Genomic DNA, 21375 nt, shown 5'->3' with positions numbered 1-21375 from the left:
CTCTTTATAATAGCCCTACATCTAAATTCAAAACTAATGTACTGAACTAATAGTTCTAGGGAGGATGGAGTCATGTGTAGAAGTTCACGCAAGTGAGGAAAGTTCTCTGATCGCCATTCACTTGGGAGTGGCCAGAAACGATTCTTTTACACATGGCTCAAGTACTTCCGGTCTTTGACCAAGTATCCTCTGGGTAGCCTAAGAACATCCGTTCGAAGGCGAGCTAAAGTGAGAAGGCGAAACATTCCCTACAAGGGTTGTGCGCTGGGTTTGGGACCCGCCACGTAAAAAACACCCCCAGTGAAGAGCTACAACCAGCCTCGGATGAGAGACCCCCCTTTTGATGACGACCATGGCAAACGAAATAAGGACTACGAATTGAGGGCATGCACCTGGAATGTCCGGTCCCTTAATTGGGAAGGTGCCGCTGCCCAGCTGGTTGATGTCCTCGTAAAGACAAAAGGCTGACATCACCGCCGTCCAAGAAATGCGATGGACGGGACAAGGACAGAGACGAGTAGGTCCTTGTGACATTTACTACAGTGGCCATATAAAGGAGCGCAAGTTTGGTGTAGGATTCGTGGTGGGAGAGAGACTCCGTCGCCGAGTACTATCATTCACTGCGGTGAATGAACGTCTAGCCACAATCCGCATCAAAGCGAGGTTCTTCAACATATCGCTGATTTGCGCCCACGCCCCGACGGAAGAGAAGGACGATGTGACCAAAGATGCCTTCTATGAGCGCTTGGAGCGCGCTTATGAGAGCTGCCCCCGCCACGATGTCAAAATCGTGCTTGGCGACTTTAACGCCAGGGTGGGCAAAGAAGGTATATTTGGCACTACGGTCGGTAAATTCAGCCTCCACGACGAAACATCCCCAAATGGGTTGAGGCTGATTGACTTCGCCGGGGCCCGAAATATGGTTATCTGTAGTACTAGATTCCAGCATAAGAAGATTCATCAAGCTACCTGGCTGTCTCCGGATCGAAAAACTACCAACCAGATCGATCATGTTGTGATAGACGGAAGACACGTCTCCAGTGTTTTAGATGTGCGTGCGCTCCGAGGTCCTAACATCGACTCGGACCACTATCTTGTTGCAGCTAAGATTCGCACCCGCCTCTGTGCAGCAAAAAACGCGCGCCACCAAACACAAGGAAGGTTCGACGTCGAGAAGCTGCAATCACAACAGACAGCCGAACGATTTTCTACTCGGCTTGCACTCCTGCTCTCTGAGAGCACTCGTCAACAACTCGGTATAAGGGAACTGTGGGACGGCATTTCAAACTCCTTACGTACAGCTGCAACCGAAACCATTGGTTTTCGGAAAGTGCAAAAGAACAGCTGGTACGACGAGGAGTGCCGTGTCGCAGCGGAGAGAAAACAGGCTGCCTACCTCGCAACGTTACGATCGACCACTACACGTGCGGGATGGGATAGATACCGAGAGTTGAAGAGGAAGCGAGACGCATTTGTAGACAGAAGAAGAAAGAGGCTGAAATGCGTGAGTACGAAGAGCTTGATAAGCTGGCCGACAGGGGTAATGCTCGAAAATTCTACGAAAAAATGCGGCGGCTTACGGAAGGTTTCAAGACCGGAGCGTATTCCTGTAGAACCCCCAAAGGTGATCTAGTCACTGATGCCCAGAGCATACTTAAATTATGGAGGGAACACTTCTCCAGCCTGCTGAATGGCAGTGAACGCACAACACCAGGAGAAGGAGAACCCGATTCCCCAATCGATGACGATGGAGCAGACGTTCCATTACCCGACCATGAAGAAGTTCGAATAGCAATTGCCCGCCTGAAGAACAACAAAGCGGCAGGGGCCGACGGATTGCCGGCCGAGCTATTCAAACACGGCGGCGAAGAACTGATAAGGTGCATGCATCAGCTTCTTTGTAAAATATGGTCGGACGAAAGCATGCCCAACGATTGGAATTTAAGTGTGCTATGCCCAATCCATAAAAAAGGAGACCCCACAATCTGCGCCAACTACCGTGGGATTAGCCTCCTCAACATCGCATATAAGGTTCTATCGAGCGTATTGTGTGAAAGATTAAAGCCCACCGTCAACAAACTGATTGGACCTTATCAGTGTGGCTTCAGACCTGGCAAATCAACAACCGACCAGATATTCACCATGCGCCAAATCTTGGAAAAGACCCGTGAAAAGAGAGAATCGACACACACCACCTCTTCGTCGATTTCAAAGCTGCTTTCGACAGCACGAAAAGGAGCTGCCTTTATGCCGCGATGTCTGAATTTGGTATCCCCGCAAAACTAATACGGCTGTGTAAACTGACGTTGAGTAACACCAAAAGCTCCGTCAGGATCGGGAAGGACCTCTCCGAGCCGTTCGATACCAAACGAGGTTTCAGACAAGGCGATTCCCTATCGTGCGACTTTTTCAACCTGCTTTTGGAGAAAATAGTTCGAGCCGCAGAACTAAATAGAGAAGGTACCATCTTCTATAAGAGTGTACAGCTGTTGGCGTATGCCGATGATATTGATATCATCGGCCTCAACACCCGCGCCGTTAGTTCTGCTTTCTCCAGGCTGGACAAGGAAGCACAGAAAATGGGTCTGGTAGTGAACGAGGGCAAGACGAAGTATCTCCTGTCATCAAACAAACAGTCGTCGCATTCGCGACTTGGCACTCACGTCACTGTTGACAGTCATAACTTTGAAGTCGTAGATAATTTCGTCTATCTTGGAACCAGCGTAAACACCACCAACAATGTCAGCCTAGAAATCCAACGCAGGATAACTCTTGCCAACAGGTGCTACTTCGGACTGAGTAGGCAATTGAGAAGCAAAGTCCTCTCTCGACAAACAAAAACCAAACTCTATAAGTCACTCATAATTCCCGTCCTGCTGTATGGTGCAGAGTCTTGGACGATGTCAACAACGGATGAGTCGACGTTGCGAGTTTTCGAGAGAAAAGTTCTGCGAAAGATTTATGGTCCTTTGCGCGTTAGCCACGGCGAATACCGCATTCGATGGAACGATGAGCTGTACGAGATATACGACGACATCGACATAGTTCAGCGAATTAAAAGACAGCGGCTACGCTGGCTAGGTCATGTTGTCCGGATGGACGAAAACACTCCAGCTCTGAAAATATTCGACGCAGTACCCGCCGGGGGAAGCAGAGGAAGAGGAAGACCTCCACTCCGTTGGAAGGACCAAGTGGAGAAGGACCTGGCTTCGCTTGGAATATCCAATTGGCGCCACGTAGCGAGAAGAAGAAGCGACTGGCGCGCTGTTGTTAACTCGGCTATAATCGCTTAAGCGGTTTCTACGCCAATTAAGAAGAAGAAGAATAGTTCTAGACCCTACTAAATATTCTTTTAACTTATCGTAATTTTCTGTTGAATAACAACATTTTGGAAATTTCATAATAGGGGGATTCTCTTGCTCTTGCAAAGCCCTTGCACGGTGCACGAATTGCAGAATTTTCCTCTTGGAAGAACGGCATAACAACAAACACACGCAGAAAATTATTTGCAATGGCTGTAAATTATGTCAGACCAAAACCCATGTTTATTTTCGTGCAATAACACGTAAAAAAATAATTGCAACCCTGTGCTAGCTGTCATTTTACTTAAATACATATTTTGAGGTTAAATTGATGAGGAAGGTAAATTTTAAATCGATTTTATAATTTCTATTTAAATTATAAATATTTGTAACAGTTTTTTTTTGTTAAGAATGAATGCAGAATATGCGCCAATTCACAATAGCCATGCACAATAGTCATTTACAATAAATTGACCCAATCAGCCGTTCATATATCACAAGATTATGCAATGGGTGCTCTCGTGCCCTTGTATATTTCGGTATAGGAGTTTTGCAATCTGCAATCTTGCAAGAGCAAGAGAATCCCCCTAATACATTATATTATATGAACGGGTGATACGGTCAATTTATTGTGAATGACTATTATGCATGGCTATTGTGAATTGGCGCACCTTCTGCATACATTTTTAACAAAAAAACTGTAACAAATCTTTTTAATTTAAATTGGAATTATAAAATCTATTTAAAACTACCTTCCTCAACAATTTAACGACGTAATATGTCTTTATGTAAAATGACAGCTAAAACAGAGTTGCAATTATATTTTGCATGACATTGCACGCAAATATACATGGGTTTTGGTCTGACATATTTTACAGCCATTGCAAATAATTTTCTGCGTGTGTTTGTTGTTGTGCCGTGTGCACCAAGAGAAAATGTATGCAATTCTTGCACCGTGCAAGGGTTTTGCAAGAGCAAGAGAATACCCCTATTATTTCATTAACATGTCAAAGTTTGTATAAATATATCTGACTGTAGACACATGATAAGCAAATAAACTCAGATATGTTATATACGAACGTCAACTCGACGTCAATCTGACATTTTCTCGTTGCCACCCAAAGTGTACAGTTTTTTATACCTTTGGTTTTTAGTTATTTTCGCAGAGTTATTTGCAATAAATTAAATACTTCCTTTTTTGAAGGAAGCATAAAAGTAAATCCTAAAATAAAACGGTGCAGAATTAATAATTTTCAGAAAAAATATAAATGAAGTGTAGTGTAAGTGTACATACGAAACAAAAAATGTGTACATGAAATCAAAATTTTGAGCAATTTTTGGAACATATCACGAAAAACCTAAAAATATAGGATACAAATTTGCAGTGAATCAAAAGAAAATAAAATAATAAAACGAGATCAGGCTTTTGCGAAAATTTTTAATATAATCCACTGAAATATTCACATTTGTCAAAAAGATCCTTTTGCATGCAATTATTCATCATAACTTCTGAATCACACCCTAAAAAGATAAGAAGAGTAGCGTGTGGTTTGCAACAAACCCATACTTGGCAATCAATGAATAGTGAAAATATATAATCAAGTTTAATATTCCGGCTATTATTCCTCTAAAATTTACGCTGCGAATACACATAATAAAAGTCTAACAATCGAATCGACGGAAAATAATATTCATTTATTTCTTCTTTTTAACATTTTCATCGAATCTTAATGTGTGTACATATGTATGTGGTTACGTTATACCCTTAAGTACAAAGCAGTTGCTTAATTCGAAGACTACTTACTTAACTCTCCTATACAATAAATATATCAATTTGGATCAAAGAAATCTATAAAGTAAGTGAAGTGGTACAATATTTAATTAAACATAAGTATATACGGGAAACTTTAATAATTTAAGCTCAAATGTAATTAATTCAGAATGCGTTTAGGCCTTATAATTTTGGAAATTGAAAGGTAAAATTTCGGATTAATTTTTTGAATATCATTGTAAAAATTTGCTTTACCTTACGGATACTACACGCTATAGTTTCATCAACATCACAAAATAAGGTAATGATGTACAAACTGATATGCATAGCTAGTTCTAATTCTAAATTTCTACAGTTACTATGTTTGCGAGTTTGCAAAAACCTACATTTATTCATTGAAGAGGAAATTATTACGTAAATATGATATTAAAATGGTAGATTTTTTATAAATTTTACATATGTACGTTAACTGTTTATCTTGATATTGTTTGAACACAAAATATAACCGAATAATCGTAAATCATAGGTTTTTAAAATTATTGTTTGTAAACATATATACTATACTTAAATATACGATGATATATTAATTTAGTATACGTTATATACATATATCTTACGTCTAAACTACCTATATATTGATAAAAAATAAATGGCTTATATTATATTCAATTATATTATTTTAGGATTCAGTCGGTTGTATCGTTACATACATCCATACCATAATTGAACGAAATTCAATATCTTAAAGTATATTGAACGGAAATGCGACCAGCTATACAACCTGGTATACGTGTAGTACGTGGACCAAATTGGATATGGCAAAATCAAGGTATGTTAAAATTTAGAAATTTTAACTAAAATATTAATGAATTTTGAAATGAAAATTACAATGGAGACATAGACCCGACTGTCGAAAGAAAAAAATGTAATATAGTATATTATATCGAATTAATTTTCTGAGTCCAAGACTGATATGGTAAACAAATTAAGCCAAACCAATTAAAATTCGTGATGAAAATGTGTATTGATTCTTTTTGTATACCGTACATCTTTTATTGCATTATGGATGTGTACAAAATCAAGTGAATAATTTCTTTGACATTAAACATAATGATATCAAAATGTTAAAATTTGTTTGAAAAAATATAAGTTACTATAACACACTCAAAGTTTAATTACTAGAAAATGCAGTAAAATTATGTTTAATTGCAATTTTCTAATGAAAACACTGCGAATAAACCTGCGTTACTTTTAAAAGTGTCAAATTTTTTTTATATTTAAAATTATTTAAACAAAAAAAATAGTAGTCAAATGTTAATATCAATTTTTTTTTAACCAATATCTATTTTATAAATACATATACATATATCTAAATCTATTGGTATAGTCTTTACGACCTTATTTACTGAAGGCCGCGTTTTTCTTTTAATTCATCTGTTTAATGTTCTGCGCCTGTAAGGTACATATACATACATATGTATGTACATATAAAGTATGTGTACTATATACAACACCTTTAAATTTAGTGCGTCTGTACAAGAGTTTATTTTAATCAATATACATACAGATGTAGCACGCGACTATATATTAAAGTAAACATTGTTATATTTAAGATCAAATGTATATTATTTTTTTATATACATACATATGTATGTACATATGTATATACTTACGCAGTAAGAGCTGTAATTATCACCATAGCTACGAAGATGCATGTGTGTTGTTGTTGTTGATGCCGCTACATCAATACATTGCCCGTCGTCAATATCGTGCTACCATCAGCGTACGAGGTGACGGAAATTCTCGTTCCCACGACAGCAGGGTCTTAGTAGTCTTAGTAGTGGAAAAGGACTGTCAACTCGGCATTCCTCGAAATTACTTCCGGAATAATTTCTGGCGCTTCAACAACAAGAACAACTTGGTAATTCCCTCGGGTGGTTTAGAGAGTTTCGAAATGTAGAAATGGGGAAAAAACACCACCCTACAGGATGCCCTCTTTAATCCTTTTCGATTTAGAGTTTTGATCTCAAAACTGTACGAATGTTTGTCGACCGCTAATTCATATATGCACTGTGGTGTTATTTGGCGAGGCCACTGTGGGGTGTTGCAGGAGCATATTGCTGTAGTACCGGGCCACGTATGACACACTCCACTCACTCCAGAACACGTCGTGAAGTGACATCACCACTTATGACTTACTGACATACGGAACAGTTTGTGCGAGGAACCAGTAGTTGCTGGCCTTTGCTGGTTGTCGCAGTCACGTAACTTCCTGTATCTTAAGGCCTGAGCAGATCTTAAGATGGCTCCATCCCTTCCATGTATAACACCTAATCGAGGTGGACTTTGGATATAGCTTTCTAGCGCAAACGCAGTAGAAAAATTCCTCCGGGTCTGATTTGGACTCAATGCCAGCACGGGCCAGAAGGATGACCGCATGACATGAAAGCCGGAAAATATTAAAGTGTATAGAATAATACATTTTTATAAGGTTCCTGCGGAATCGACATGCATCGACGATGACTTCCGTAGGAATGAGTAGTGTCGACACAGTTATCTTTATTTAATTTAACTACGTTACGATTATCCGCAGAAATAAAGTCGATATATTTCTCCCTATAATTATAAAGGCTCAGCGTTGAGAATATTGTTTTCCGTATTCTCTTATGCATTAGAATCGGTCTTACAGCCTATTTAGAGGTAGAGATGTAAGTGATTATAGCATGCGGCATGTAAACCATATTGCACACCATAGTACGTACTGTATGAATAATTATCTACATTTGAACATATCTCAAAAATATGCTATATGTGTATGTTTTTCAAAAGTGCCAGAGTGTAAAAACACAAACAATTTGAAGCATCACGCCTCACATTCATTCGCATTTTGTTGGGGACGCATCCTCGCGTTGTACAAAAAAAATACAAACACGCGCCCATTTCTATTTTTGGAGTTTAGTTGGCAGATACCACAACTTTTACGCAGGAATGTTTCGATATGATAAGGAGACCAGAAGGGCAGAATGACAGAATACTTTCTTTGTGTGTACTGTGAGTTATAAATAAGGGAAATGGAGGAAAATGCTGCGACTGAAATAATCTTTGGTATTAACTCGAAAAGGAAGTTTATTATCCCCTTGATATATTGAATAATTCCGAAAATACTTTTATATACATTCATATACATATACACATGGCTATACATATGTACTCGTATTTAAATTTAAAGCAATGTTCTTGCATATAAGAAGAAAAAGTGTTGTTAAAAGACTTCGGCAGATCGTTTTATTTCTTCGTCTAAGTAAACCTCTAATTGAGATCAGCCGATACTGCGAACGAAATACCAAAAAGTTTACATAAAGAATACAGTCATGAAAATTAAAATTGCTGTATGTATTGTTGAAATTACTTTTTATTAAGTTATAATAATAATTACTGAGTTGTGATACTACCTTCAGGCAATTAGGGATCATAGAGTTTCCCCCACTTTTGGGGAAACCCATCCCACGATATCAGGGTTAAAAGTGGGAGATATTTGCATTTAAAGTTGAAAATTTTGCAATTTTTACAAAAATTTATTTTTTATTAATATTTTAAAGAAGCAATATTTTATGGTATACAATTTTATTTTCAAATTTAATAGTCAAAATTTAAATTTAAATGATAATCCTAAAACTAGAGTTAAAAATTGATACAATTTAAATCGTTTGAATGTATTAATTAGCCGACCAGGGCTCTGGAGTATTGAACTTCTTCTTCTTCTTTATTGGCGTAGACCCCGCTTACGCGATTATAGCCGAGTTAACAACAGAGCGCCAGTCGTTTCTTCTTTTCGCTACGTGGCGCCAATTAGATATTCCAAGCGAAGCCAGGTCCTTCTCCACCTGGTCCTTCCAACGAAGTGGAGGTCTTCCTGCTTCCCCCGGCGGATACTGCGTCGAATACTTTCAGAGACGGAGTGTTTTCGTCCATTCGGAGTATTGAGCGCCATGTAGAAAATGAAGTTCGAGATGAAAATTCTAAAACAATTTCCTTTTTTCAAATTTTAATTATATTCTTGGGAACAGAATATTAAGTTCACAACGATTTGGACAGCTCAAAAGATACATTGGAGACCACCTTACACCTCCCTTAGATCTTTTCTAACTAAAATGCTCATTTGTTGGTTCCGCCAATATCGCACAACAAGAGCATATAGCTGCGATTCAAACTGACCGATTCAACTCAATCCTTCTATGGAAAACTTTTTTATATGACAATGTATCATCCCAGAAATTGGAAAAAATTATTATCACGGGCGCCGCTAAACCTTCAAACTTTTTGTTTAGATCAGACCAATATAGCATATAGGTAGTTGCCATTTAAACTGACCAATCAAAATAAAGAAAAAAAACTTTTATGGTACAAAAAAGGCACCTGTGAAGGGTATTATAGTTTCGGTGCAGCCGAAGTTAACGTTTGTTCTTGTTTTTTATTATTCAATCAATAAATAATCAATTTTAAATTAAAAATGTAAAAATTATTGGCCAATCGTCTATAACGGCCGCAAGCCATCAGTCAATATTAATATGAATATACTTGTGTATTGTCTATAGCTCGGGTATTTTCATGTTCAGTACTGGGAAATATTCCTGAGTAATAGCATTGTAGTACTATCAAATTGAAGTCATTTTCAATGAAATAATTACAAAGTGTTTTCGTTGGTGCCAATTATATAATCGGAACTGTACGTACACATACAAATAGTATACCTATGTATGTTTGTATATAGCGGAAATCCGTGTGCAGTGTTCACTTGGCAATGCTGGAGTTTTCGGATGTACTCTATGCGTATTTGTATATAGAATTTAATTTTATGCCGTGTAGATACAAAACATCTGCTGGAAGCGCGATTTTTTATAAATAGCAGCGCGTGTAATTAAAAATACCTGAGTATGTGTGCATATGCACACAATTAGAGCATCGTTTATAGCCATTATATGCATACTTTTGTACATATGCACTATATATATCGTATCCCCCGCCCTATTCGAATGTGAAATTCTAAAATCATTCTTACAACAACTCTATTCTCTTCCGATAGACAACGGAGAAGGTCACGTTGGCACTGTCTGTGAGATTGGGCGCTCTGGATCGACACACTCACCAGAAAATACAGTTGTAGTCAATTGGGATTCTGGACACCGAACAAATTATCGTGTTGGTTACCAAAATCAATACGATTTGATTATCGTTGATAACGCGCAAGTTGGTAAGTAACAAACAATTGTCATTTCATTTTCTCAATTTAATACTTCGATAGAGAATTGATAAAACGGAGCAAGTTTTTAAAGTCGTAAGTACCTATGATAGTGAAAATAAAACTCGGACCTTTGCTAAATTATTATTATAATTATATTTTATTTTATTATAATAAATAATTATCGGCTATAATCGCGTAAGCGGTGTCTACGCCAGTAAAGAAGAAGAATAAATTTTGAAGAAAGAATGTTTACTGATCTTAGTTATGAATAATTTACACCACTTTGTAGCAAAATGGAGCTCAGATATAATGATAGAAATATGAGAATTTCCATATCAGTATTTATGAAAGATTAAAAATATTTATTGGGTCTATAACTAAATTCGTGCTGTTTGTTAAGAGTTGGTGTAACTTTGTTTCAATATTTCGAACATGCGTTGGAAAGCTACTCTTTGGGCGTCTTTTTCTGTATTAATGTGAAGAATAAACAACAAATATTCAAATATGCCGAACTCTGTGGCTGAAAAGTGGATTTTTGCATGAAGTTATTCACCAATAATTTAACAAAATGAAAACCTCAGCCTTCTGCCTACCAAATTTTCCAGACGATGCAGATCGCCCACACTTTAATAAGATTTAATTCAGAACATCAAAATCTAAGAAAAGAATATCACATAAGGGTATGAAAAATTGGTTTGATTAATTCTTGGCCACCAAACTGACGCAGTTCTTTTGTTTTTATTTAGTTATAGATCCAATACGTTACTGAATGGAGTTTTGAGAAAAAATCTGTTAAGGAAAATTTCTCATTAATAAAGAAGTACAACATTGCCAATATTAGTTACATAACTGTTTTAATGTGTTTGAATAAATGTAAAACACTTATCTATATTTTTTCTTAATATATTCTAGGCGTACGTCATTCGAATGTGGTTTGTGATGGCTGCTCAAAGCCCGGCATAGCTGGCATTGTTTTTAAATGCGCTCAGTGCTCTAACTACCATCTCTGTGCTAATTGCTACGGCGCTGATCTGCACGATACGGATCATACGTTTATACGTTACACAACACCGACGTCACTTGGGTATGTTTTGAATGCTACACCTGACCATATTTTAATATCTATTGTTTTCGAATTGTATATTATCAGTTAGGATTGTATTATTTCTTAATCCTCGTTTAATGCTAGTTCCTTTGCACTATGCAGACATGCATATACTTTACTTATAATAATAAATAAATAAAAAAATAAGTAAAAGAAATACAAACTTATAAAGAATGTATTATTCTAGGCACTTTAAAGAATATCAAAGATTGAAGTGCAAACGGTTCATCTAAAAAGAAACAACTTTGTACACTTATTGTCTTAGTTCTTTTTATAGTAGAATTCTCTTGAAGTCTAGAATAAATTTAAAAAGTTTAAAACTTTTTAAATTGTTGCATGAAATTTAATTTTTGTATATTAACTGTGCGAATTCAATTTACTTTAAGTGTTCGCCTGCCTCCAAGAAAGAATTCCAAACGCATTCAACTAAAAGGTATATTCATTGGAGCAAAAGTTGTACGCGGCCCTGATTGGGAGTGGGGCCAACAGGACGGTGGTGAAGGTAATTTTTTGAACTGTGTCTATACATATACAATGTATTATACATATATATTTTTTGCAATTACAAAGGCATGTGTTGTACAACTAATATTTTATATATATTCTGAAAGGTAAAACCGGGCGTGTTATGGAAATTCGTGGTTGGGACAATGAGTCTTGTAGAAGTGTAGCAAATGTTTCTTGGGTCACTGGTTCAACGAATGTCTACCGCTTAGGTCACAAGGGTAACGTCGACCTAAAGTGTACTTTTCCGTCAATTGGAGGTTATTATTACAAAGACCACATGCCTGTATTGGGTAAGTAGCTCATACATTCACAAAAATAGGTTTAGTTGTGCATAATACAATCTTTTTTATAGGACAACCTGAAGAGCAACAGCCTGTGGTGCCTACTGGAAAGCCATCATTCTCAGTCGGTGATCGCGTAAAGGTGTGCCTTGATGTTGATGCTTTGATGAAACTGCAACAAGGTCACGGTGGGTGGAATCCCCGAATGGTAGAACAGTTACCAAAATTGGGCGCCGTCCATCGCATTACCGAAAAGGGTGACATACGGTAAATGTCTGATAGATTGGCTTATGCATTGAGAATAATTCGAATTTAAATTCAACTTTCAGAGTACAATACGATAATTGTCCTAATCGTTGGACATTTCATCCGGCTGCACTGGTTAAGGTTATATCTTTTCGCGTTGGCGATCTAGTGACTATTATAAACGATGCGAACAAAGTGCAGCAGCTGCAAAAAGGACATGGCGAATGGATTGATCTTATGCGTTATGTAAGCATGTAAAAATTATACTCAGAACAGGATATATAAAATTTACCACTAAGTTTGTAACATTCAAAAAAAAAATCCGATACCCTAAAATATATAGTATATATAACTGATCAGCGTAACAAGCTGAGTGACTTTAGCAATGTCTGTCTGTATATACGCGACCAGTCCATAATTTTTGAGATATCGATCTATAATTGTTCTTGAATGAAAACTTTTGAATTTGACGAAATATCTTAAAAAAATTTCGCACGGATTATTGTTTCAGAAAATGACACAATCCGCTGTCATACAAACTGAACGATCAAAATCAAGTTCTTATATGGAAAATTTGTGTATCTGACAAGGCACGTTTATTATCTAAGGTATCGGTACAATCTTCGAACAATTTGTTTAGATCGAACCACTATAGCATATAGCTGCCATACAAACTGGGTGATCAAAAGCAAAGTTCTTTTATGAACCTTTTTTATATGTGAAGATACCTTTCATAGGTTCATAAGTCTAGGTTCAATGCAACCGGAGTTCATTTTTTCCTTGCTTTTTGCTGAATTATTGATTTTTTAATTGAATGCAACTTATCATAGTTGCAGGGAGGAAGATGAGGTAGAAACATGTAGACACAAAGTCTCCTCCTTCACTTGACTGTTCAGCTTTTGCCAGATTAAGGTTGAAGCATCTCGGTTACCATACTCTCATGATCCCGGCGAATTGCCTGGAGTAGATATCAGCCAGCTCAATAAATTTGTGGGCGCATCTAGCCGCTTTGCAGATATACGACGGTCGTTTTGATCCGTACTTAGAAGTTCTAGACATCACTATGGGCTCTACACAAATATCAACATATTTACCTAACCTAACCGAACCCAATTAATTAATTTATTTCTTTTATTTTTATTATTAATATATTTTAATTTAAAAATATAAGTACTGAATCACTCTTAAATTCTAAACTATTTTAACATTCATTAAGATTTATGCACATGTCATTAAAAAGCCAACTCCTAAAATTTTTAACCAATCCATTGTTATTGGCTCTAAATTCATAATTCAAAAATTATCATTTTAGGCTTTGGGAAAGCGTTGTAAAGTGATAAAAGTATATTCGGATGGCGACTTGCGTATTCAACAACTCGATGATGGATTCGAATGGACACTAAACCCGAAGTGCGTACATTTGGAACGATCACCTTTAGCTACGGCGGCAGAACGATCAAATAGTATGATGGACCTGAGCCATAGGCGCATTGATCATGTAATGACACCGCTATCGGGCCTGTCTGGCACTTCTGTTGCCGATAAGTTGGTGCGTGAGGCGGCTCAAGGTCATTTAGATTTTGTAAAACAATACTTGGACGCCCATCCGGAACAAGTGAATGTGATGAGTGGAGGCAAAGCTTGTGTACAAGTGGCTGCCCATCAGGGTTATGTTGATTTAGTTAAATATCTTATAGCCAAAGGTGCCAATGTGAATGTTGTAGACAAAGAGGGCGATTCTGCACTACATTATGCTGCCTTCGGTAATCAACCCGAAACCATGCGGGTTTTACTACAAAATGGAGCTGATATAAATTTTCTCAATTCGAGTCACTGCTCAGCATTGCATATATGCGCACACAAGAAGACGCCACACTGTGTACGTGAACTACTGCAATTTGGAGCCGATGTGAATATTCAAGATTCGTACGGTGATACAGCTTTGCACGATGCCATCGGCAAGGAAAACTCCGAAGTTGTAGAACTGCTTTGTAATGCGCCAAACTTAGATTTTTTCATAAAAAATAATCGCGGATTTAATGTGCTGCATCATGCTTCGCTTAAGGGCAACGTTGTGGCGGCTAAACGCATACTGCAGCTGGCACGACAACTAGTCAATGTTAAAAAGGATGATGGTTTTGCCGCTCTGCATTTGGCCGCTCTCAATGGTCATGCGCGCGTTGTTGAAACACTGGTAATCGAGGGACTTGCAGAGATTGATATACGAAATAACCGACGACAAACTCCATTTCTCTTGGCAGTTTCCCAAGGACATGCGTCTGTAATTGAACGTCTTGTTTCGCTCCGTTGCGATATTATGGCTCGTGATGAAGACGGCGACAATGCGATGCACTTGTGTGTTATTAAAAAAACTAATTTGCAACAGGCAGCCGAACCGTCTGGAGAAGACTCACCGAAAATACGATCTATATATGATAACCTTTCACACATCCTCGATGATCGTCTCATGTATTCAATTCTATGTTACTTGTCATCTTGTGGCTGCCGTGTGGAACAAAACAATAAGGGTACCAACATTTTCGATTGGATTACAAATAAAGATATGAAACAGCTGATTTTGAGATATCAATGTCAAATAGGTGCCACAACATCGTCATCGTCAACGACTAACGAAGCAGCCACCTTAAATTCGGCTGGTGAGATGGAAAACAATATTCAGGCACTTAATTTGAATACAGATAATGATGGTGCAACAGCTGGAGCTTCTGCAACAGTAGTGCATAGCAACAATGCTGCTGATATCATCACAGATGTTTCGCAACCGAATACTTTTAATCAGATACCAACGCCTCATTGCAGTACTCCAACTCATCACGTTGAGAACTCAACTGACGAACCAGCAGGCGCAAAGAAATTGAACTCAGATCGACAAGCCCAGGCTAATCCAGTAGTTGGTGGCAATAATGTGTTGGACACACAACAGTACGTACATATGACGCCGATTCCTTCTACTTCAGGTGCCACACAATTAACTGGGAATCGCAAAGTATCGCGTAATCGTATCGAAGGAGCTGCGGCGCCCAAAGCAAGTCCCAAAGCGACACCTCCACCGCCACCACCCACTAATGTGCCCTTCCATATTGGTCCACAGGAGTGCATAGTTTGTGATGAAAAGTTACAGCTAATTAAATTCGAGCCGTGCCAACATCAAATTTCTTGCGAAGAATGTGGCCTGCGTATGAAGAAGTGCCTGCGGTGCGGCGTACAAATAGAGCGACGCATAGCTGCCGGTGGGCGTGTTGTATTCAGTTCTGATCAGACGCGCGTACCCTCAGCAGATCGTTTGCGATATCTGGAAAACAAAATACAGGAATATGAGGAAACACACTACTGCAGCATTTGTATGGAACGTACGCGTGATGTCGCCTTTTTGTGTGGTCATGGTGCATGCTCACGTTGTGCGGAAACTTTGCGCACCTGTCATATGTGTCGCAAAACCATTCTTAGAAAAATAAACTTATATTAGAAAAGCTTCAAGCAACCTGGTAACGTATATATCAGTGCGAGCTGAGGAAGCTGGTATTCTTTACAAGCTTGTAAATTGTAAATAAAAAAGGAAGCGAAAAATATGAACAGCAGTCATATATCCAGTGTTGATACTAACTGCTCGATTAAAATGTTGAGAATATCAACGAAAGTCAATATTAAGGTGACGATAATAACGTTAATACTATATGTTCACGATTATGTTTATGACTACGGTGAAAACCACGATTATGATTATTATTTATTTCGAATATGCATACTTGCAAATACGTAGTCATATGTACAAACATGCATAAATTTTAGATATGTGTTCTTATTGTAACATATTTGTTAACATATTTCATTACGCTGCAATTTCAGTTGTATTCATTATTATTTTACGAATTCAGCATAACGTTAAATAAACATACACTCACATCCCTATATCCCATAAACACATGCATATAAAAATTAGTGATCGTTTGCATGGTTCTATAAGACCAAATGTTTGTAAATTGAATTGATAATTTAAAAAATCGAAACATGTAAAACTATTCTTCAGATCATACATTAGTGTCCACATATACCAAAATTAAATGTATTATAAATAAATATATAAAAATTGGTAAATTTATTTAATATGGTTGTAAATTATAGACTACTTTTAAATAATCCCACGATTTCAGTTAAACTGAAGCGCAACATCCATTTGTTGTTGTTATTATTTTGAAACATTCACCTCTGTACTTCTTTAAACTCAAGCCTTTAATGGAGATATTCGTGAATTTTGTCGTAGTGGCAGAAAACATTCTTAAAGTAATTTGGGGAAAAGCTGCAGAGTTGACAGTCATTAACGGGCTAAAAATCCTAGTTCGCTACGTGTTGTGACACCCAATACATATACCTTTTTATCACAGTTGGATATACGTAACACGGATTGAAAAGGCAATCAAAATCTGTTATGGCGGAACAAAACTTTAGCTTGGTCTTCAACTGAGTTGACAATTGTCAGTTAGAATATTTCTCAACCGACTGATGTGGAAACAGATGTAGGGTCAGACCACTGTGCGCGGTTAAACCTTGTCAATTAATCGGGTTTCTTTCTTTTATCTGGTCTAATATTGGATATATTGTTTTTTTTTTAAGATTGTAAATTCATTTTGTTGAGTGTATTATATGTACGTATATTCGGTATACGCATACCAAATATTATTGTTGCTCCAACACTATCAGCTGTTTCTATTCCTTTGATAACTTTTCCGAACAGCTGATCATACAGCAAAAAAATTATTTAAAATGAATTCGGTAATTGTATTTAGTATTTCGCAATATTTAGCTCGAAATTTAAAAGTACTGAATCTGCGGCAAGTTTTAAAATTAAAAACAATAAATGGTATTGAAATAGATAATAATACAAACATAAACAACCAAAACCAAAAAAAATGGAAAAACGAAACGCAACATTTATTAAATGCGGCTGAGCAAAGCGAAGAAAATCGAAAACAGCATAAATGGTCAGGTTATATGGTGCCTCCAAAAATGGGTATTGTTGCCAGTGGTGCATTCTCCTTCGGACTCTTCGGTAAAACAAAAGACGAAGAAACGCCAGAGGATAAATTAATAACCACTATTAAACGTTCAGTATTATGTATACAACGGCAAGAATTTGATAAAGCAGAACAAATGTTGCACCTAGCATTACGTATGGCTCAAGATTTGCAAAGTAAAGAAGGTGTTACCTATATTTATGATGTCATGGCGAATCTTGCTATGGAGCGGGAACAATTCAAAAAGGCAGAGAAACTGTTTGCTGAAGTAATGAAAAGATTGTTCAGTGAAGGTTATGGCGAAAATAGCTCCCAGGTATTTTCTACTTAATCGGTGGTGTTTGAATTTATTTTTATATATTTCTATTAAGAAATCAAATTAGAAAACACTTTTTAGGTAATGCACATTAGCGCCAAACTGGCTCATATGGCTCAATTGCAAGGAGAATTGGACAAAGCTATGCAAGGGTTCACATGGACTTTGAAACGTATTGAGGATCATATTAAGCAAACTCCGAATGACAAGGATGTCCAGGAACTGCTAGGACTAACAAAAAATTGGTAAACATTTTTATTAGCAATAGAACTTGTTAATTAAAACTTTTAGGCTCATTAGGTTCGGTCAATTGCAAATGAAACTTGGCAAATATGCTGATGCTAAAAAGTCGTTTCAAGAGGCTTATGACTCATTAGTTGAAGTTTACGGACGAATAAACGAGGAATCAATAACCATCCTGAATAACCTTAGTGTGGCGTGTGTTAATGTAAGTAGTGCAAGAATTTATTATTTAACAAGAAGGAAAGAACTATGTTCGGGTGTTACCGAACATTTTATACTCTCGCAATATGTACAGATCAAAGCCGGGAAAACAACTTCAGGTATTGGTAACACTTTATTTAGAGATTACAAATAAATTATTACTACCTTTTGCATCGGAACCGAAATATTTATATTAAAATCAATCAAATTAACTCACTGATATATATAGTATGTGATACATACATATGCCGTATTGGCTAAATTTAATATATTAGGCATATCAGGAAAAGACCACCAGAGAAATGGAAATCATTATATTAGGGATAAGGGATTAGGACGTTCGTTCACGGTGTATTTTTGTTTAGTAACTAACATATCCGGTTTAAATCAGATGTATTGACACTATTTTATCTATTTTTAGTACCACGACTGACTAACTTATATATGAGGTATATGGTCAACGGGCGTATTAGATTCCTTATTTTTGGAAAGTATTAAGAATTCACCTAGATGAGCATTTATTTATTGAGTTATCGCACTTTTGAGATGAGATGCTCAAACCTGCCCCTCCTAATGTGTACAAAATTCGTTTTTGTATCTTATTAAAAGCTTAATATTTTTGTAGTTGTTATCTTAATTCCTAATCTGCAATACCAAACTTCTCCTGTATATGCTTAGCATATTCCACTTTGTACTCGGTTGTCTCGTCATTATTATTTATATGTATATCTATATATCTAATTTAAATGTACGAGTTCATTTTAAACTAAATCAACTTTACCGGTAAATCATCCAAAATTCAAAAAATATATACACTTTAGCTTTTGTCAAATTACAAACTTTTTAAATATACATACCTAATTGAAATAATTCTTTCAATTTTAGCTTGAGGAATATGAACTGGCCAAAAAGTATTTAATGGATGCTTTAGAATTGGTGAAAGAATTAAAAGATACTGCACAAGAAGGCGTTTTGCAAGCCAATTTGGGGTTAATTTATCTGCGGGAAGGTTTAATAGCAAAAGCCAAAGAAGCTTGCTCGCTAGCTTGGAGGATTGGCAAGAATAGTAAAAACTTGGACGCGGTCGAACAGGCCGAATACTGCCTTAACGAAATAAAATCTTTTGCACAATGAAGAACTACGACGACACTACCACTGTCTTACGTAAATGTAGTGGAATATCATTGTAAATAAAGCTGTCCTGTGGCAAATAAGCTATGTGAATTGCCTAACATTAATATAATTTGTACTAAACTTGACTATTCTATTTATTTTAATAAACATTTATAGTGATTGAAAACAATAATTTCGGTACAAAGATTTTATTTATGATAAAAATAATTAATTAAAAAGGGTTTATTACTTTGCATTTTGCTTACAAAAAAATGCTACTAAATAAATTTCAATGCATAACATTTCTTTTTTCAATTTATAATGTTTACTCTAATTTGGCAATGAAAATCATTAAACCAACGCCGATTAGCATAGCCACAATCTCCTTAATTGACTGACCTAATTTTGTGGATTCCTCCAACAATTCGGGAAGCACACTCACAGTTGCGATATATATAAATCCGCCTGCTGTGAATGGTAGGACCCATGCCGTAGAACCATCTTCACCACTAGCCCCCAATAAAGCTAGTGCAGTTCCAGCAATAGCGCCGAGCGCAGTAACCAATTGCAGCATCATTGCCTGCCGTTTGGTACAACCGGACTTAATTAGGATGGCGAAATCTCCAATTTCATGAGGTACTTCGTGCAATAATATCGTAATTGTTGTTACAATTCCGATACTATTTCCGGCCAAGTATGATGCGCCAATAGCCAAACCGTCAGTAAAATTATGAGCAAAATCGGCAGCTAAATTTAAATATCCCGTTATTTTTACCTCGTTAGTTTCACTGTTATTTTTAACAGCTTTGCGATTATCCGTCTTTTTAGCATCAGTTTTTTGATCAGATTTTTTTGATGGCTTCGCGTTTGTTTCTTTTGCTTGTGAATGACCATGACTGTGTCCATGCTCATCACCTTTTAAGAGCCTTACTAACTTCTCAACTGCAAGGAACGCAATAATTCCACCCAACACCCATAGACCAACTCTCATATCATGCCCATGTTCATGGTCATGACCATGACTGTGACTATGAGCTTCTTCATGAGAGTGATGCTCTTCATGACTATGTGGATGAGTGGAATGTGGGATAAGATGTAGAAAAGCGTCCCCCAATAAACCACCAGATGCAAATGCCAATATAATTTTAAGACGAGGCTTCATTGCTTCACTATTGTCTAAGCGAATTGTATATAGCAACACAAATGGAGCAGCGCTAATGAGCAATGTGGACCCAATAGAGTGTATCCAAATACTTGTCATATCTAATATATAAAAAAAAGTTTTTAAATACAATAAATATACGTGACAAAAATACTTACCTTGTGGGGCTTTAGCTTTCTGCTGGTGATGCTCATGTTTATGATTTTCTCTAAGGTGGTGGTGATCATCTTCATGATCGTGACCGTGAGCGTGATCATGTGAATGGGGATGATGATGGTCATGGTGGTGGTGATGATCATGATTATGGTCATTGTGGTGGTGGTGATGATCATGATGATCGTGCACTGGAGCAGGAACCTTTTTTGGATCGAAATTTTCATTCGCCTCTCTTGAATACTTGAAGCTGGGATTATCACTATGGCCAAAACTAAGTGATGGTAGTGAGAATATTATACCACACAATAGTATTCCCAATGCAATTTTACTTAGACACTGACCCAAATTGCATTGCCGTACAATTGTCGCCATTATTTTATAATTAAATATAACGCAGCAGGATTATAAATCTAATAATCTCTATACTCTCCACGTCACATCACAACATTAAGGCAGGTGCCGGTCTGTGGGCAATTCTTCTCAACAGAATTGCCATATTTTTGTATATATTAATTCAGCTATGTTCCTTTACAACACCGTACAGAGTATATACAATCTGTAACTTTTTTCTCTATCAGCCCTATGCTCGTGCCCTCACAAAAATCACCAGGCTCACTATTGTGAGGTGTTTTTGAGTTGTGAGATTTTCCGTACGATGAGGTAATTTTAAAAGCAGAATTATCTGGCACGATTACGA

General features: G+C 37.0%; 3 protein-coding genes across 5 annotated transcripts; 2 read left to right on the top strand and 1 right to left on the bottom strand.

Annotated features, from left to right (window-relative positions):
• The first annotated feature begins 4411 nt into the window (after positions 1-4411).
• On the top strand, positions 4412-16574 carry LOC126754156 (E3 ubiquitin-protein ligase MIB2). Of its 2 annotated transcripts, none has more exons than XM_050466107.1 (10): positions 4412-4582; positions 5073-5158; positions 5757-5902; positions 10157-10324; positions 11228-11399; positions 11807-11922; positions 12032-12217; positions 12280-12475; positions 12538-12700; positions 13767-16574. In XM_050466107.1, the coding sequence occupies exons 3-10, from the start codon at positions 5836-5838 to the stop codon at positions 15939-15941; spliced, it is 3243 nt and encodes a 1080-aa protein (XP_050322064.1). In that variant the 5' UTR covers positions 4412-4582; positions 5073-5158; positions 5757-5835; the 3' UTR covers positions 15942-16574. The 2 variants fall into 2 exon arrangements, with proteins under 2 accessions (XP_050322064.1, XP_050322065.1); XM_050466108.1 differs by adding an exon at positions 5243-5374 and having other exon boundaries at positions 4412-5158.
• A 602-nt stretch (positions 16575-17176) lies between these two features.
• LOC126754158 (tetratricopeptide repeat protein 19 homolog, mitochondrial) lies at positions 17177-19553 on the top strand. Of its 2 annotated transcripts, none has more exons than XM_050466111.1 (4): positions 17177-17803; positions 17885-18048; positions 18104-18251; positions 19133-19553. In XM_050466111.1, the coding sequence occupies exons 1-4, from the start codon at positions 17237-17239 to the stop codon at positions 19379-19381; spliced, it is 1128 nt and encodes a 375-aa protein (XP_050322068.1). In that variant the 5' UTR covers positions 17177-17236; the 3' UTR covers positions 19382-19553. The 2 variants fall into 2 exon arrangements, with proteins under 2 accessions (XP_050322068.1, XP_050322067.1); XM_050466110.1 differs by having other exon boundaries at positions 17178-17803; positions 18095-18251.
• LOC126754157 (protein catecholamines up) lies at positions 19554-21153 on the bottom strand. The gene is made up of 2 exons (XM_050466109.1): positions 20681-21153; positions 19554-20623 (listed from the first exon to the last, which is right to left on the bottom strand). The coding sequence occupies exons 1-2, from the start codon at positions 21048-21050 to the stop codon at positions 19686-19688; spliced, it is 1308 nt and encodes a 435-aa protein (XP_050322066.1). The 5' UTR covers positions 21051-21153; the 3' UTR covers positions 19554-19685.
• Between the last annotated feature and the right edge of the window lie 222 nt (positions 21154-21375).

This window comes from Bactrocera neohumeralis, chromosome 3 (genome assembly GCF_024586455.1).
Source record: "Bactrocera neohumeralis isolate Rockhampton chromosome 3, APGP_CSIRO_Bneo_wtdbg2-racon-allhic-juicebox.fasta_v2, whole genome shotgun sequence".
Classification (NCBI taxonomy): Eukaryota; Metazoa; Arthropoda; class Insecta; order Diptera; family Tephritidae; genus Bactrocera; species Bactrocera neohumeralis.
This window is presented reverse-complemented; position numbering and strand designations above follow the sequence as displayed.

Coding starts and splice junctions, on each gene's coding strand:
- LOC126754158 (XM_050466110.1), top strand. CDS start 17,237: ATGAATTCGGTAATTGTATTTAGTATTTCGCAATATTTAGCTCGAAAT. Junction 17,804..17,884: donor ATGGCGAAAATAGCTCCCAG/GTATTTTCTACT, acceptor AACACTTTTTAG/GTAATGCACATTAGCGCCAA. Junction 18,252..19,132: donor TTAGTGTGGCGTGTGTTAAT/GTAAGTAGTGCA, acceptor TTTCAATTTTAG/CTTGAGGAATATGAACTGGC.
- LOC126754156 (XM_050466107.1), top strand. CDS start 5,836: ATGCGACCAGCTATACAACCTGGTATACGTGTAGTACGTGGACCAAAT. Junction 10,325..11,227: donor CGTTGATAACGCGCAAGTTG/GTAAGTAACAAA, acceptor AATATATTCTAG/GCGTACGTCATTCGAATGTG. Junction 12,701..13,766: donor GGATTGATCTTATGCGTTAT/GTAAGCATGTAA, acceptor TTATCATTTTAG/GCTTTGGGAAAGCGTTGTAA.
- LOC126754157 (XM_050466109.1), bottom strand. CDS start 21,050: ATGGCGACAATTGTACGGCAATGCAATTTGGGTCAGTGTCTAAGTAAA. Junction 20,624..20,680: donor GAAAGCTAAAGCCCCACAAG/GTAAGTATTTTT, acceptor TTTATATATTAG/ATATGACAAGTATTTGGATA.